Source organism: Hippocampus comes, unplaced genomic scaffold (genome assembly GCF_001891065.2).
Source record: "Hippocampus comes isolate QL1 unplaced genomic scaffold, H_comes_QL1_v1.1 scaffold271, whole genome shotgun sequence".
Lineage (NCBI taxonomy): Eukaryota > Metazoa > Chordata > Actinopteri > Syngnathiformes > Syngnathidae > Hippocampus > Hippocampus comes.
This window is the reverse complement of record NW_017805830.1, coordinates 332643-347136: the sequence shown is the minus strand read 5'-3', so window position 1 is coordinate 347136 and position 14494 is coordinate 332643. Positions and strand designations below refer to the sequence as shown.

General features: G+C 39.1%; 1 protein-coding gene across 1 annotated transcript; it reads left to right on the top strand.

Annotated features, from left to right (window-relative positions):
- Positions 1 to 3107: 3107 nt before the first annotated feature.
- Positions 3108 to 9695, top strand: septin12 (septin 12). Its single transcript, XM_019887488.1, has 5 exons — positions 3108 to 3332; positions 3424 to 3519; positions 3937 to 4033; positions 6191 to 6242; positions 9202 to 9695. Exons 1-5 carry the CDS (start codon positions 3198 to 3200, stop codon positions 9365 to 9367), a joined length of 546 nt encoding a protein of 181 aa, XP_019743047.1. The 5' UTR covers positions 3108 to 3197; the 3' UTR covers positions 9368 to 9695.
- Positions 9696 to 14494: the final 4799 nt, after the last annotated feature.

Sequence of the window (14494 nt, the reverse complement as noted above, 5' to 3'; positions counted from 1 at the left end):
TAAATGCAAGTTATTTGTGCTGCCACTCTATTTCACCTTGCTTTGATTTTTCCCAATCAAAGCAATGAGGGTTTTGAGGGTGAGGACCAAAAACCTACTTGTCACATTATCGGAGCTCAAAGATGATGAATAATGTTGGGAGATAGTGCCTTCTGTCACGTCACAAAAAAAACCTCCACCCTGTTCTTGTTTCCCTCACTCACCAACTACAATATAGTACAACAGTATACTGTGTAAAATTGTCCGTAAAGGGGCAAAACAACACATTAAAATATATCGTAGCATTGTATGCTGACCAAGGGCGGCCCGGTAGTCGAGTGGTTAGCACGTCGACTTCACAGTGCAGAGGTACCCGGTTCAATTCCAGCTCCGGCCTTCCTGTGTGGAGTTTGCATGTTCTCCCTGTGCCTGCGTGGGTTTTCTCCGGGTACTCCGGTGTCCTCCCACATTCCAAAAACCTGCATGACAGGCTGATTGAACACTCTAAATTGTCCCTAGGTGTGAGTGTGGGCGTGGATGGTTTTTCGTCTCTGTGTGTCCTGCGATTGGCTGGCAACCAATTCAGAGTTTCCCCCGCCTACTGCCCGAAGACAGCTGGGATAGGCACCAGCAACCCCCGCCACCCTTGTGAAGATAAAGCGGTTCGGAAAATGAATGAATGAATGAATTGTCCCTAGGTGTGAGTGTGAGCGTGGATGGTTGTTCGTCTCTGTGTGCCCTGCGATTAGCTGGCAACCGGATCAGGGTGTTCCCTGCCTACAGCCCGAAGACAGCTGGGATAGGCTCCAGCACCGCCCGCGACCCTTGTGAGGATAAAGCAGTTCGAAAAATGTATGAATGAATGAATAATATCGCTAATCATACTTATGCAGATAAGACACAACTTTACATTTCAGTGTCCTTACATGACTATAGGTAGTTTTTTTACTTTAAATGGACCAGAATTTTCTCCAGCTCAGTCCAGAAAAGACAGAAGGGATTTTATTTTGGCCTCAAAAATGAAAGGGCTAAGATCAGCACTCACCTTAACTCTATGGCATTGAAAATTACAAATCAAGCCAGAAATGTTGCTGTAATTATTTACTTCGACCTGAATTTTAAGCAACCACTTAAATACGACAGTAATCCCTTGGTTTTTGCGATTTGCCCTACACCCCTACCCCCAGGGATTTTTGTCTATGTGGGTACCAGCATGTTTAAAATATGTAAGCAGTATTCATACTTTTCAATGTAAATATGTAAAGTTTACATATTTGAGATAAAGATTACAACAGTACACAAATTTATTTAAATCGTTATTTATAAAACCTGATACAGTAATTAATATTCATCAACATTGCCTTCTCACTTGACTTGTACAGGCTTTAAGGTTCACTCTGAGACTCTTTCTCTTGGAGGTTTTTAAATTGGAGAAAAACATGGTGATGGTTAGCGCTATGACGTTCATTGTGTCTTCTTATTAGTTGAAATAGGTCTCCGGTTTCTTTTTTATCAGCCAATGGTCTTTTTTTACTGAAGAAAAAACCTCCTACCTAGCTGACAGTTCAGCCTTCATCTGAGCTGTCACTGCTTCCTTATGATGTGTCTAAAAAAACAGCTGACCGGGTCGGGAAACCTTCAAAATAAGATTCCCCGACCCGGTCAAGCCTGTGAATCAGCCCCCTGCAACCGCCGTTGATATGTCCATGTCCCTGTTGTTGGTGCCATCTTTGTGGAAGGACAAGTATGCTCCTACGCACCCGGGACGCATTGCTTCTGCGGCAACAGGGGGTTGGAGCTCATCTTAACTAATCAAAAAAAGCTAGCGCTGAAACAAAAAAAGTTATCGTGAACACAACACTAAGATACAGTATGCGAGACAGACAACAGCGTGACAAGAATCAAGGGAAGGTGATGGGTGAGGCTGCGATAATGCACAGCCAATCAGGTCACAGAATAAATCCACTTGTGCTCTCATTGGTCGATGTCAGGCCGGGAACCATTCATGCGCTTTGAATGAGTGCCCGTGGTATGTACAGTACAGTACAGGCATGTACGAAGCTTCTGAGTTGTTCGGCAGGGAAACCTTCCTTCTCGCGCATCAACATGAAATAGTGAATATTTCCACAATATTGCTGCTGATATGGCTGTATTTTTTTTTCATTTTTAGATGAACTTTTATTTATTTTTTCATATAAATACAATATTTTGGAAAAACATGTGAAGCACTGAAGCCACAGAACATGAAGTGCGAAGTGGCGAAGTATTACTGTATTACTCAATCTCTCTCTTACCTAAAAACATAGCTTGTTTTTTTTTTGTTTGTTTTATGTTTTGTCAAGACGTGTCCATGTTTTTATTTTCAGTAGGCTAGATTACTGTAATGGTGTCTCGACAGGTCATAATAAAAAAGTCAATCAGGCAACTGGGCACTGAGAGAAAATGGTTCCGCCGGGGTCCTTACAAACACTAAGAAACTGGACCACATAGCACCTGTCCTCAAATCACTACACTGTATACCTGTGAGTCAAAGAATAGGTTTTAAAAACTGGCAGTTAGTCTATAAATCTTTAAATGGTGTAGCAACAAAATACATGCAAGATATTTTCGTCCCCTATAAAGCATCCAGAACTCCTTCGGTCATCTGGGACAGGTCTATCATATGTTCCCAGAACAAGAACCAAACAAAGTGAAGCAGCATTTAGTTATTATGTGCCTCACCTGTGGAACAAACTCCCCAAATTCTTGAGGTATACTCAAACTGTGAGTTCATTTCAATAAGGGTAGAAAACATTACACTGGTCTGCATCAAAATATACACTTACGTAAATATAAACAAAGTAGCCAACAACATTTTCTAGGGCCATTTCGGATGTGGAATCCAAATGTCTCATTATTTTTTCTCTACATGAACTAGTTATTATTAATTTATTTGTTTTTTAGTACTGTAATTTGACATTTTTTGAAAAAGTGCAAGATCACCCTTTTTTTTAATGAAAATCAGATTTTTTTTTGCACAGTTGTAACACACAAAATAAAACTGTAATGAAAAATCCCAAACTATTACTGTATGACCAACTATTTTATGTTGATGAAACTTATATAACATGCAAGTCCTAAAATACTTGGTTTACCTAATCAGTAATGCATAGATCCAACAATAAATGTCCAAGTTTCTCTTGGCTTTTTCTGCTTGTCTTTTTCCAAATTAACCAGCGATGTACTGTGTGTCAAGGTTACGTCCCATCGATGTGGAGTTCATGAAGAGGTTGGGAAAGATAGTAAGCATTGTGCCTGTGATTGCCAAAGCAGACACTCTTACCATTGAGGAACGACAGGAGTTCAAGGAGAGGGTGAGGACATATATGCCTATACTCCTTGAAGTACACATCCATCTATTCGATCCCCAAGTTGACCTGTGTTTTACCTTTGACTCATTAACAGATAAGGCAAGACTTGGCAGGCCACGGGATTCGTGTCTATCCCCAGAAAGAGTACGATGAGGATCCAGAGGAGCGCTTCCTCAATGACAGGATTAGGGTAGGAACCTAGTCCCCTGTTCTTCCTTGGCCACAAGAAAGCAGGAAATGTGTTGGCAGTGCATTCTTTGTACAGTGCCAAGGGTTTAGCCAAGGGTTCAGCTCAGGAAAAACATCACCTGCTGTTAAAGTTTTTAAACCACCCATTCAAAAGAAATGACCTTTTAGCTAATCGTTAAATGAAACACATTTTGAGTGTTTGAGCTCATATTGCCATCTGAAATGGTAAACTGTGAATGTAAATTGGGTTTAATCAACGCCGCCCCAATAGACATGTTGACTGTACTTATTGAGACTTAACCAGAGCACCAAAACATGACTTGAATCAGCGTCCTGAGAATCATCTCGGCATCACGATATGACTGTTACTCATTCTCAAATGAGGGTGAGTGAGATGTATTTGTATTTTTGTATCCAGGAAAATATTCCCTTTGCGGTGGTGGGGACTGACAAGGAACACCAGGTGAACGGAAATAAGGTGTTGGGCCGTAAAACCAAGTGGGGAATTATTGAAGGTGAGGAGAGGAAAAATTGTACCACCATATAATTCCTGACACGAGCCGACAAACACATTTTATGTGTAATTCCATGGAAAGGGAAACTCATGCTTTTCTAAAGAACCTTTTCATTGCATAACAATACTCATATTAGTTCAGGAGCAATGTCACATCTTGACACAAACAGTCAAAAAACAAAACAGCAATGTAGTCTTTATCGTCAATGGAGTGATGTATTGAAGGTATGTTATTATCAATGGGTCCTACAGTTTTACTTATAAACAACAATTTAGTCTCAGTTATCAAAAGCAGGGTATTTTGGGGAACATCATAATTCACGACCCTTGCTAAAACTTGATCTTCCCATTTTAGGGATGAGCATTTAACGTTTTTCCACAATGGCTATAATTCCAATCAAAAGTTTTTTTTTGTTTTTGGGGTTTTTTTTGGGGGGGGGATTTTTAGCTTGATTCTAGATGACAGAAAATACTAAGAGATGTGTGGTATCTATATTTCAATATTTTTAACAATGTTGTATGACAATTAAACATATATTGCTTTGTATCAAGAAAGTTACAGCAAGTCAGAAAGACATTCAGAAAGGCAATCAAGCCTATTGCCCAACTGAACTAGTTGACAATAAATAAAGTAGCCACAACTTCGTGGTGTCCGTTGAGCAATGTGTGTGAATAGTCTTCTGACACTCCTGTTTCCATCGTAGAAAGGGTTCTGTCAGTCGTCATCTGTACCTGTGGGTAAAAAACAAAAAAAGCAAAAAAGGACGTTTCGCTTCTCTCACAGAAGCTTCGTCAGCGGTAGACAACCCTGAAGTCTCCGTGAAGACTCCGGGAAGTTGCTCTGCGCTAAAAAGCTGAGCGTGGCCACGCTTTTTTTGCTTTTTTTGTTTTTTACCCACAGGTACAGATGACGACTGACAGAACCCTTTCTACGATGGAACTTTCCTGTACGACTGAGAGCCTCCACAAGCAACTCCTGTTTAGAGGCTGCATAAATACTGAGAGGGCGGCCAAGTGGTTCAGTGGTTAGCGCGTTGACCTCACAGTGCAGAGGTTGTGTGTTCGATCCCGGCTCCGGCCTTACTGTGTGGAATTTGCATGTTGTCCCCATGCCTGCATGGGTTTTCTCCAGGTACTCCGGTTTCTTCCCACATTCCAAAAACATGCATGGCAGGCTGATTGAACACTCCAAATTGTCCATAGGTGTAATTGTGACCATGGACGGTTTTTCGTCTGTGTATGCCCTGTGATTGGCTGGCAACCGGTTCAGGGTGTACCTCACCTACTGCCCGTAGGTGGCTGGGATAGGCTCTAGCACCCCCCGCGACCCTTGTGAGGATAAAGCGGATTGGAAAATGGACGGATACATTCTGACATTTTGTCTTGGATAGCACGTGTAATGTAATTGTATTCACTTCTCGGCCATCAGCATTTAAGTTTGCAGCCGAGGGATGGTAGAATCTATCCATGAATTTTGTGAACACCTGTCTCGATGCCAATGTTGCATTAACCATTTCAGGGACAGCGGTTACTAAAGTGGACAGCTTATCAGGTTACAGGGTGCATGAAAGGGTTAATGCCGCAGCGGACGTCAATGTGACTGTAGTGCGTCAAATTAATTAATTTCATTTGTGTGGAGATCCATGCAATTGGCACAAATACCAGCCGCCCAAGTCACTTCCTCTACTAACGTCGACTACTTCAAAAAAAGTAAACGTATGTGCCACTAAATCTGTTAGCTAATGCTAATTTGTGCATCAAAGCGCACTCATTGTCGACTGCCAACCTTAAGGCTTTAACGTACAATTTCAAACGGTGTAGTCCAGCCGTGGCTTGAAAGTGTTCACATAGGTTAGCTGCCTAGTCAAGAGTGGATAAAGTCACTGTGCGGTGATCGTTAGGCTATATTAGGCCCACTCTCCAGCAAAATTTTAGAGCTGCTTGCTTACAGTCACATTTTCGGACACAGGTGGCTCACCGAAGATTTACTCTGTTGTGTAATTTCATATTTGATGGGTAGGCACGCATCGCAAAGAACCAACTATTCCTATGCAAAGCAACTAAAAGTCAATGAGATGATATTATGATGCTGTATATTCTGATCACTTTGTTTCATTTTTGATCAAATAAATGATTATTTATGTCGCTCTTTTTACAGTTGAAAACGTGGCACACTGTGAGTTTGCCAATCTGCGAGATCTCCTTATCAGGTGAGCTTGTCTTCTCCGAATATGTCATTTCTTTCTTTTTTTTTTTTTTTTTTGTTTCACAAATGAGATGGCATGTGAGTTTTTGAGGACCACAAAAAGGGACCGAGTTTTTTCGAATTGGAGTTAAGAGAAACTCTCCCGAAATTATTCTTTACCGGGCTTGGGGTGGGCACTTGAAATACACTGGCTTGTGACCTCTAGTGGCTGGTTTAGAAACTCTTGTGCATGTAGGTACTGTACTGGAAGCGTTTAAAGCTAGAAGCTACCAAATGTTTTTATTGTTTTAATTTAAATTTAATGTTTGAAGCCATGAGACTCTCGTGCAAGTGTCAGAGTCTTGGGATGTAGTCACACCCGCTGTTGGATCCACTTTAAACCACTCTCGTCATTTCTGTCCAATGGGAGCACCAGCCGTCACGTGTCGACATGAACTATAGTTCACTTGCAAAAAGTACAGCGTGAACACAACCCGCACCAAACGAAAACAAATTACGTTTGCTTTTTGTCAAATAACTGAATGGCTTTTCAGGTGCGAGTACAGCCTTAATTACCTCATCCCAATTGATCTGTGGTGTTGTTAAGAACTTGAGGTGAGCACAGATCACTCGGGATTATCAATTACATAAGAACCTGTCTATTCTCTCTTTCACTGCAATGTCAGGGAACTAATCTGCTCATAAATGGGGATTACAGGAATTCCTTTACGCAGCCCTAAAAATGATGATTTTGCAAGGGGTAGCCATTAGAGGTGGGACGATTCACTTACCTCCCGATTCAATTCAAATAACAATACTTGTGTGACAATTAGATTTATATCCCAATGATTGATGATACTGCGATTTGCGATTCAATATCAAGGTTATTGGTATTTTTCTGAAACAGTACATTGTTTTCTTATAACATTTTGAAATAATTCTAAACAATATAAACCATAAACAATACATCAGTTGAATCATGTACTGTACTTCAATCATAGCAGCCAGATGAAAGGCAGTCAGTCTTTCTTTCCGACATTTATTTCAGAAAGAGCCTACTGCGTCGCTAAGGTACTGACTGACTCATTCGGATGACGTAGTGAGACTCTGCTGAATGCTTAAGCCTGCTGACTCACCACAACAAATTGGCTACACGCTGCCATCTGGTGGAGAAAAGTAGTATCTTCACCTTTGCTTTTTGAAAAATCAGGAAAATCGATTCCTCACAGATGTCTCACAAAATAGCCTCATCTCACTCCTAATAGAACAATAAGGCCCCTTAGATTTGGATTCAAAATTTTGAGATTCCCTTGCATCCTTGTCACTTTTTACAACACCTCCTTCTCTGACATTCATGAAAAAAATTCATGAACATCGCCAGTCATTCAGGTGGCCTTGGCTTTCCCTTTTACCTTATTGTATATGTAAGCGAGAATTGCTCAACTCACGTTTGGCATGGTCGTAGTATATCTCGTATCGTTGTTTGGCAAAAGTTTAGTGCGCCTGTCCACAACGGACCTACTATGTTTGCCATGGTTGCATCTGTGATTGGCTGAACATGGCCATAAATTCACGTTAATTATGCAGAGTGATGAAAGGTATTTTGAATTACAGAGACGTTAAATAACACACATTCTGTATGTAGTTATTTTTTGATCATAAATGAATTTTTTTTTTTTTTTTTTTTTACCGGTCAAAAATAAAATAAAATATATGAATGCTCTACTTTGTGATTGGATAGGGCGCAGAGGCGGAACTTCCGCCTCCCAGCGCAAAGACTTTCCGACCACTTGACACCTGACTAGGCTGAAAATAGATTCACTTTTGGATTAATACGATGCCAATATAGAACCACGCTGGAGTGAACGAGGTTGTGTTTGTTGTAATGACTTATTTCGTGGATCCGATCAATGACGTCATTGATAGATTGTACATCAGTGATAAAAATGCTAAATATCGACCGATTTCAATCCAGTCAATCAGATCAATGTGAAGTCTAGTCATCATGTGAATAAGCTTCAGGAAATTCTGTTTTGTGGTTATCGGGAAGTGTTGGAGATAGTGTGTTTGGAATAGTATGATGATTACACTTCACACAAATTTGTTTTAAATCACAGGTGCAAGAAAATTTATGAGATTTTTTTTTTTTTTTTTTTTTGCAAATCTGCCCTTTTTTCTCGAGTGCACTGGGTTTTAATAATCATCATCATACTTTGTCATGATTATGATTATTGTTTTTATTATCATATGCAATATAGTAATATCCTGTATTTAGTAATATTTATGAATTAAAGGTTAGGTTCAGTACCACGTGGATTTTTTTCTGAAATATGATAGCTATACATTACATTGCATCGTAAAATCTGTATTACGCAAGCTTTTACAGGTCAAACTTAAAAAAAAGATATATATATATATGTCAAAAACATGATGTTCTATCATTTTTTCATTCAGCGTAAAAAATAGATAGGAACACATAAAGCCAACACTGATTAAAATTTAATGTTGACCAGTGATATCAGGAGACAATATCCATCCATCCATTTTCCAATCCACCTAATCCTCACAAGGGGGGTGCTGGAGCCTATCCAAGCTGTCTTCGGGCAGTAGGCGGGGGACAGTCTGAACCAGTTGCCAGCCAATCACAGGGCACACAGAGACAAACAACCATCCACGCTCACATTCACACCAACGGACAATTTAGAGTGTTCAATCAGTCTGCCATGCATGTTTTTTTGGAATGTGGGAGGAAACCGGAGTGCCTGGAGAAAACCCAGGCAGGCCCGGAGAAAACATGCAAACTCCTCCCAGGGAGGCCGCAGCCGAGATCAAACCCACGACCTCTGCGCTGTGAGGTCGACATGCTAACCACTGTATCACCGGGCTGCCCAGCTGACAATAGTTTCACTTAAATATTTGAGGAGGTGAAGTCAAACAATATTCCGTCACTTTGACCATCTTTTATTTTTACTCTTCCTTGGAAGGTCTCACCTGCAGGACCTGAAAGACGTGACACACAACATCCACTATGAAACATACCGTGTACGACGGTTGAACGAGAGCAACATCAACTTCATCGAACGAGGACTTTCTACTTGGCCACTGGAAAATGGAACTGCTGACAAATGTGAATCAGACAGCCACCTCTGATGCCCCGGTCAGCCTCAAACTTCTGGAATGATGCTGAGGGCTGGTACAAGAGAGCATTTTTACTACATGAAGCAGGATGGGGGACATGTCCGATTTTTGTTGTTGATGTTGTTGTTGGTCATTTCAGTGATCAGCTTATTGGATTGTTTCATGAATATTTTTATGGGAGACAAAAAAATATATATATCGATATTTTTTAACATGACATATTTTGTATTTTCTGGTATTATGGTTGTGTTTACAGGTATAATCAGGGCAGTCAGTTTCAAGAATGACATAAAGATATGAAAAGATATGAAAGTACCTTCTGCTATTTTAAAGGTAAAGGTCATAAATTCAAATGTGTATTGACATCCCAGGCCTTAAATGCAGCCAATTAACCACACAATTTAAAACCCCTGTTGTAGATCAGTTTAAAACCCACCTTGTAAGAGGCAAGTACAGTGGTACCTCTCCTTATGAACGTCTCTTCATACGAAACATCTCAACAAGAAAATATTGCCTCTTGTTACGAAAGAAATTTCAAAATACAAAATACAGTATGGCCTGCTACTCGCAGCTCCGAGTTTCCTGAACGCAACATACTTATCGCTGCTCTGCCATTGGCTATTACCGAGCATCATCCTGGCATCCCAGGCGCTAAGAGGGACCTCCACCGTATGTGTCTATGTGTGTAGATAGATAGATATGTGTCTATGCAGTGTCCTCGTCATTCACTCCTCGGGCCATGAGGCGTTCCGACGTCAATGTGAATCACCCAGAAAAATTGTTCACCGGTCGGGCGACCACTCACTCTTGTTATTTGCCTTGGACACTTTCAAAGGATTGTTAAAAGCCGACAAAAGCAAACGTCCTTGTATCACTTCTTTACAAAACACCACTTCTGAGAGAGAACATGGACTAATGAGGGCAAAAAACGATGATGACACAGTCAAAAGTTAAATGACCATCATTTTTATTCTTTATTCTTTGTTTTATACATTATGCACAACTCATTTATTGTGCAGCAATCTAATTGTAACATGTATTTGTTACATATTTTCATGCATTTTTATGCTTTACGAACCAGTTATGTCTGAATTTTGGGGGGGCTTGGAACAAATTAGGGCATTTGCATGGAAAATGCATCTCAACTTAAAAAGTTTTCTAGTTAAGAAAAGTCTTCCAGAACCAATGAATTTCATAAGTAGAGGTACCACTGTATTCAAAGATGCTGTTGGAATATAGTTGTGTAGGTAGAAAGACGCACATTGTATTTTTCTAATGGTTTCTGCTGAATTCCTCAGCTATCCTCTCCGTTGACTTACAGTTCATGGCATGCCGACCTTTCACATGGACCGCGCTAAAATGGCATACAGTTTCTATTGAAGCATTTGGCTCTGCATATGTTTTACATGCTTGAAGTTCACATTAAAATGTTGAAACCAACAGTTTTGTCCGTAAGAGACAGGGCTGTGATAAAAATATTGGGTGGTGACATAATTTGATGACATTCTGAAATCTGTTGAAATTGTCTGACGGAGCAAATGGTTTGTGATTCTAGGGGCAGGGTACATTGTGTCTTTGAAAAAGACCAATGCATGAATTTATATTCTAGTTATACATGTTCTGATGAGTATTTTGTCCAATTTCTGTATTTTTTTTCTTCTCAAATTGACATTGTTTATATAGTAAACAGTAGTTAGTTTCTCATGGCATCAGGTCTAACTAGAACCTTAAGAGAATGCTCTTGTAACTTGTCTTGGTTGGCAATGTCAGACCCAAGATTTATATGTGTCACAAGCCTTTCAATTTGAATTTTGGTGGAGCAAGTATAAAATGTAGTTGAAATGTGTTAATGCATATTACAACCTCAAATTGGATTTTTGTGATGTATGGGCTGCCACAAGCCTTGCTGTTCCTTTGCCTTCCTTGCATATAGTCAGGCAACTAATCAGAGGCTGCTCTGGGTGCTAATGAGCAGCACAGCAAGTGACCGACACTTTACAGCACAGGTGTCAAACTCAAGGACCGGGGGCCAGATCTGGCCCACCACATGCGGCCGCGAAAGCAAATCAAACATGTTGACTTCTATGATGCTTCCTAAAATTTGTACCAAAATTTCAAATTCTTGTATGTAATATATAAGAGAGCTATTGTAAGTTTTCTTGTTACCAAAACCCTCATTACAGTAATTTAAACTATAGTTGAATAAACCATTATTCTTGACTTCTTTATATGGTTTCACAGTCATAAGGGCCCTCCAAGGGAACCGACAACTATAACGTGGCCCACGACAAAAATGAGTTTGACGCCCCTGCTTTGTAGTGTCACCTTGCAGTCATCAAAGGGTAGTGATGAGACTACAATTGTCCTACGATTGTAGTCTTGCCGTGACTTAAATGAAGCACCCCAGCCATAATTATGGATTTCATGACTTCACATCGCATTCAGATGTCTGTTTTTGAGCCTTTTAATAATTTACTTCTTGAATTGTGCAACATGACAACAATTACAGTACGTGTTGAAAAACCCTGCGGCCCACTTCTTTGAGTATTAACTAGATGATTTTCAATGTCTTTGAGTCTCATTGTGAGGGCATGATCACAGTCATTCAGTGGTTTACAGACATTCACAATTATATCATCTGGTATTAGCAGAGTAAACGTCCTCATACCGTAACTCTCATTTCTATCTGATGACAAGTGAGCAACATTTTTGTTTTGTGTCAGGTTTATTTTGAAATGATGTGATGGCTACAATCCGTGTGATCCTTCATCAGCTCACTTGACTGATTTTCACTGTGCATCTTCTCACCGCTGTGTTGGATGTAACATCAAATGCTTGTGGCCACCGGAATTAGTTAGAAATACAGCCAGACCTGTTTTATTTATTGTTCTTTTACTCAACTACAAAGTGCATGTTTTTAGTAATCCCTGTCATACCGGTTCTGTATTTGCTCTTGAATGCTGTTATTTTGACTTAGGTATTACAGTATTTCACTTTTCAATCTGAAAAAACAAAAGCTTTGTCTGCTTTTAATTGTCTGTTGAACAATGGAGCTGTTTGACATGAGCCTATGATGATATTCAAATACTTCGAAACTGTCAGGTTTGTCCATGTGTGCCTTAATATTACCATCATGAGTTCTCAAAAAGGTCAATACAGCATATTGAAGTTTTCAAAAGGTTTTAAGTGGATCAATCTAAATATTCCCCAAACGGTTCTGTTTTTTTCTTCTATCGTTGCAAATAACTAAAACAGGATTTAAGGCAAAATTTGTTTTAGATGAAACGAAACCGAAAGCAAAGAATATATAATGTGCTAAAGCTGAACAGGTTGAAGTGGAAAAATACTACTCTGTAGTTCTCAGTCTTTTGTTTGAGACATTTTGTTGAAATAACTTTAAGGTCATTTTGCATTGTGACTCATGGTGACTGTAAATAGAGTAACCACCCGTGTGATAATATTTGTGAATTCTGTACACTATTCTAAAGCATGTCAACCGGAGTGCATGAATATCAGAACACTACCAAGACTTAAAAGCTCACTTCCACTAAATTCACCTACTTCTTTTAAATCAGTTTGTAATCTGCACTTTTGATATCTCAAAATATTCATGCAATAAAGAAATATTAGCCAAATTATCAAATATTTTGATTGGTCTTATAAAATGTTGAATGTGATTGTTAATGTCAAGATGGCAATATGAAGGTAAAAATATATTGTTGGAGGCGATTATTTTGAGGAGTCTGATTTGCTTTAATTATAAATTGTTGTGAAAGCAGTCTTCCTGCAAAAAAGACAAATATCAAGTGCATTGGAACTACGAAATCTTTTCTGTTGCTTTCTTATCATATAACCCGCCCGTTACCCAGTCAGCTGCTCTGCCCTGTATCCTGAACCTCTGTACCAAACTACTTCCTCTTGGGTTAATACTCAGCATTTACATGGTTGCCATTTGACTGCCGGCGTATTTACAAGAATATTAATGATTCACATGTTAACACTGTCGATTTACTATTAAATATTTGTCACTTTTCAAAGCACAGTGTAAAATCTTGGTAATAAACCTACATTTTCTTTGTACAACAGACGTTTGTTCCGCACCACAGTTTCTACCCAATGGAAAAGCGTGACAACACACACATCACAGCCATCAGTACCGGTACTTTGATTTCAAAATTACATTAACTTTTTGTTACATTTTTAAGTTCCCTCATTTCTCTCCATAGTACAGAAGATGGATGGATTTCAATTAAGGCAGAACTGTGGCACAGGTGGTTTACAGTAACACATGAAATTGACTGGTGACCAGTGAAACGTGGATATATTTTCACCCAGTCAATTGGAATAAGCTCCAGTTATCTGCAACCCAAATGAGCACAAGCACGATAGAAAAATGAATGGATAGATTTCGATTAATATTTTGTATTTCAACTTTCTATTATACACTAACTTTATTTTAATGTAGTGTCTTCATGAAAAGTAAAAATGGACACTATGCGGCTGACATAAATAAATAAGTAAATAAATAAATACATGAGTCTTTAAAGCAAAACAATCAAACAGTAATACAGTCAGTGGCGGGCCATGCATTCCTACCTTAGGCCTTCAGTGACGTCACATACATACACAATATAGGCTCGTCAAGCAGCACTTAATTTCAGGAGCATTTGAAACCATCAAGTACAGTATGCATTCACAATTAAGAGCAGGAAACTAAATTTACAGATATTGTCAAAAATAAAAAGATGATTTAAAAATACTAAATAAAATACCACCCAAATTACGCTGTGTGATCTTAAACAAGTCTGTCCAATAAATTGCGCAATGTCGCAGTTTCATATAAGACACCAATCAAACAATAACAAAACAAATTATTCTTTGAAAATAAATTAAACAGATCATTTGCATTTTGAAAATCGGCGATACAACAGCAAATAACTGAAAATGTTGAGCAGCTGAGATTGAACGAACTTTCGTGCACGAAGGTGACTACAATGCGCCATTATAAATTGCAGGTGAGCAGATTTATTTGATACATTTTTGTATCTTTGTCATTTTATTTCATTACCATGAATTTAATACTAACGAAATAAAATGACAAGAAGAAATGTAAAATAAAATTCATTTACTCACCAATGT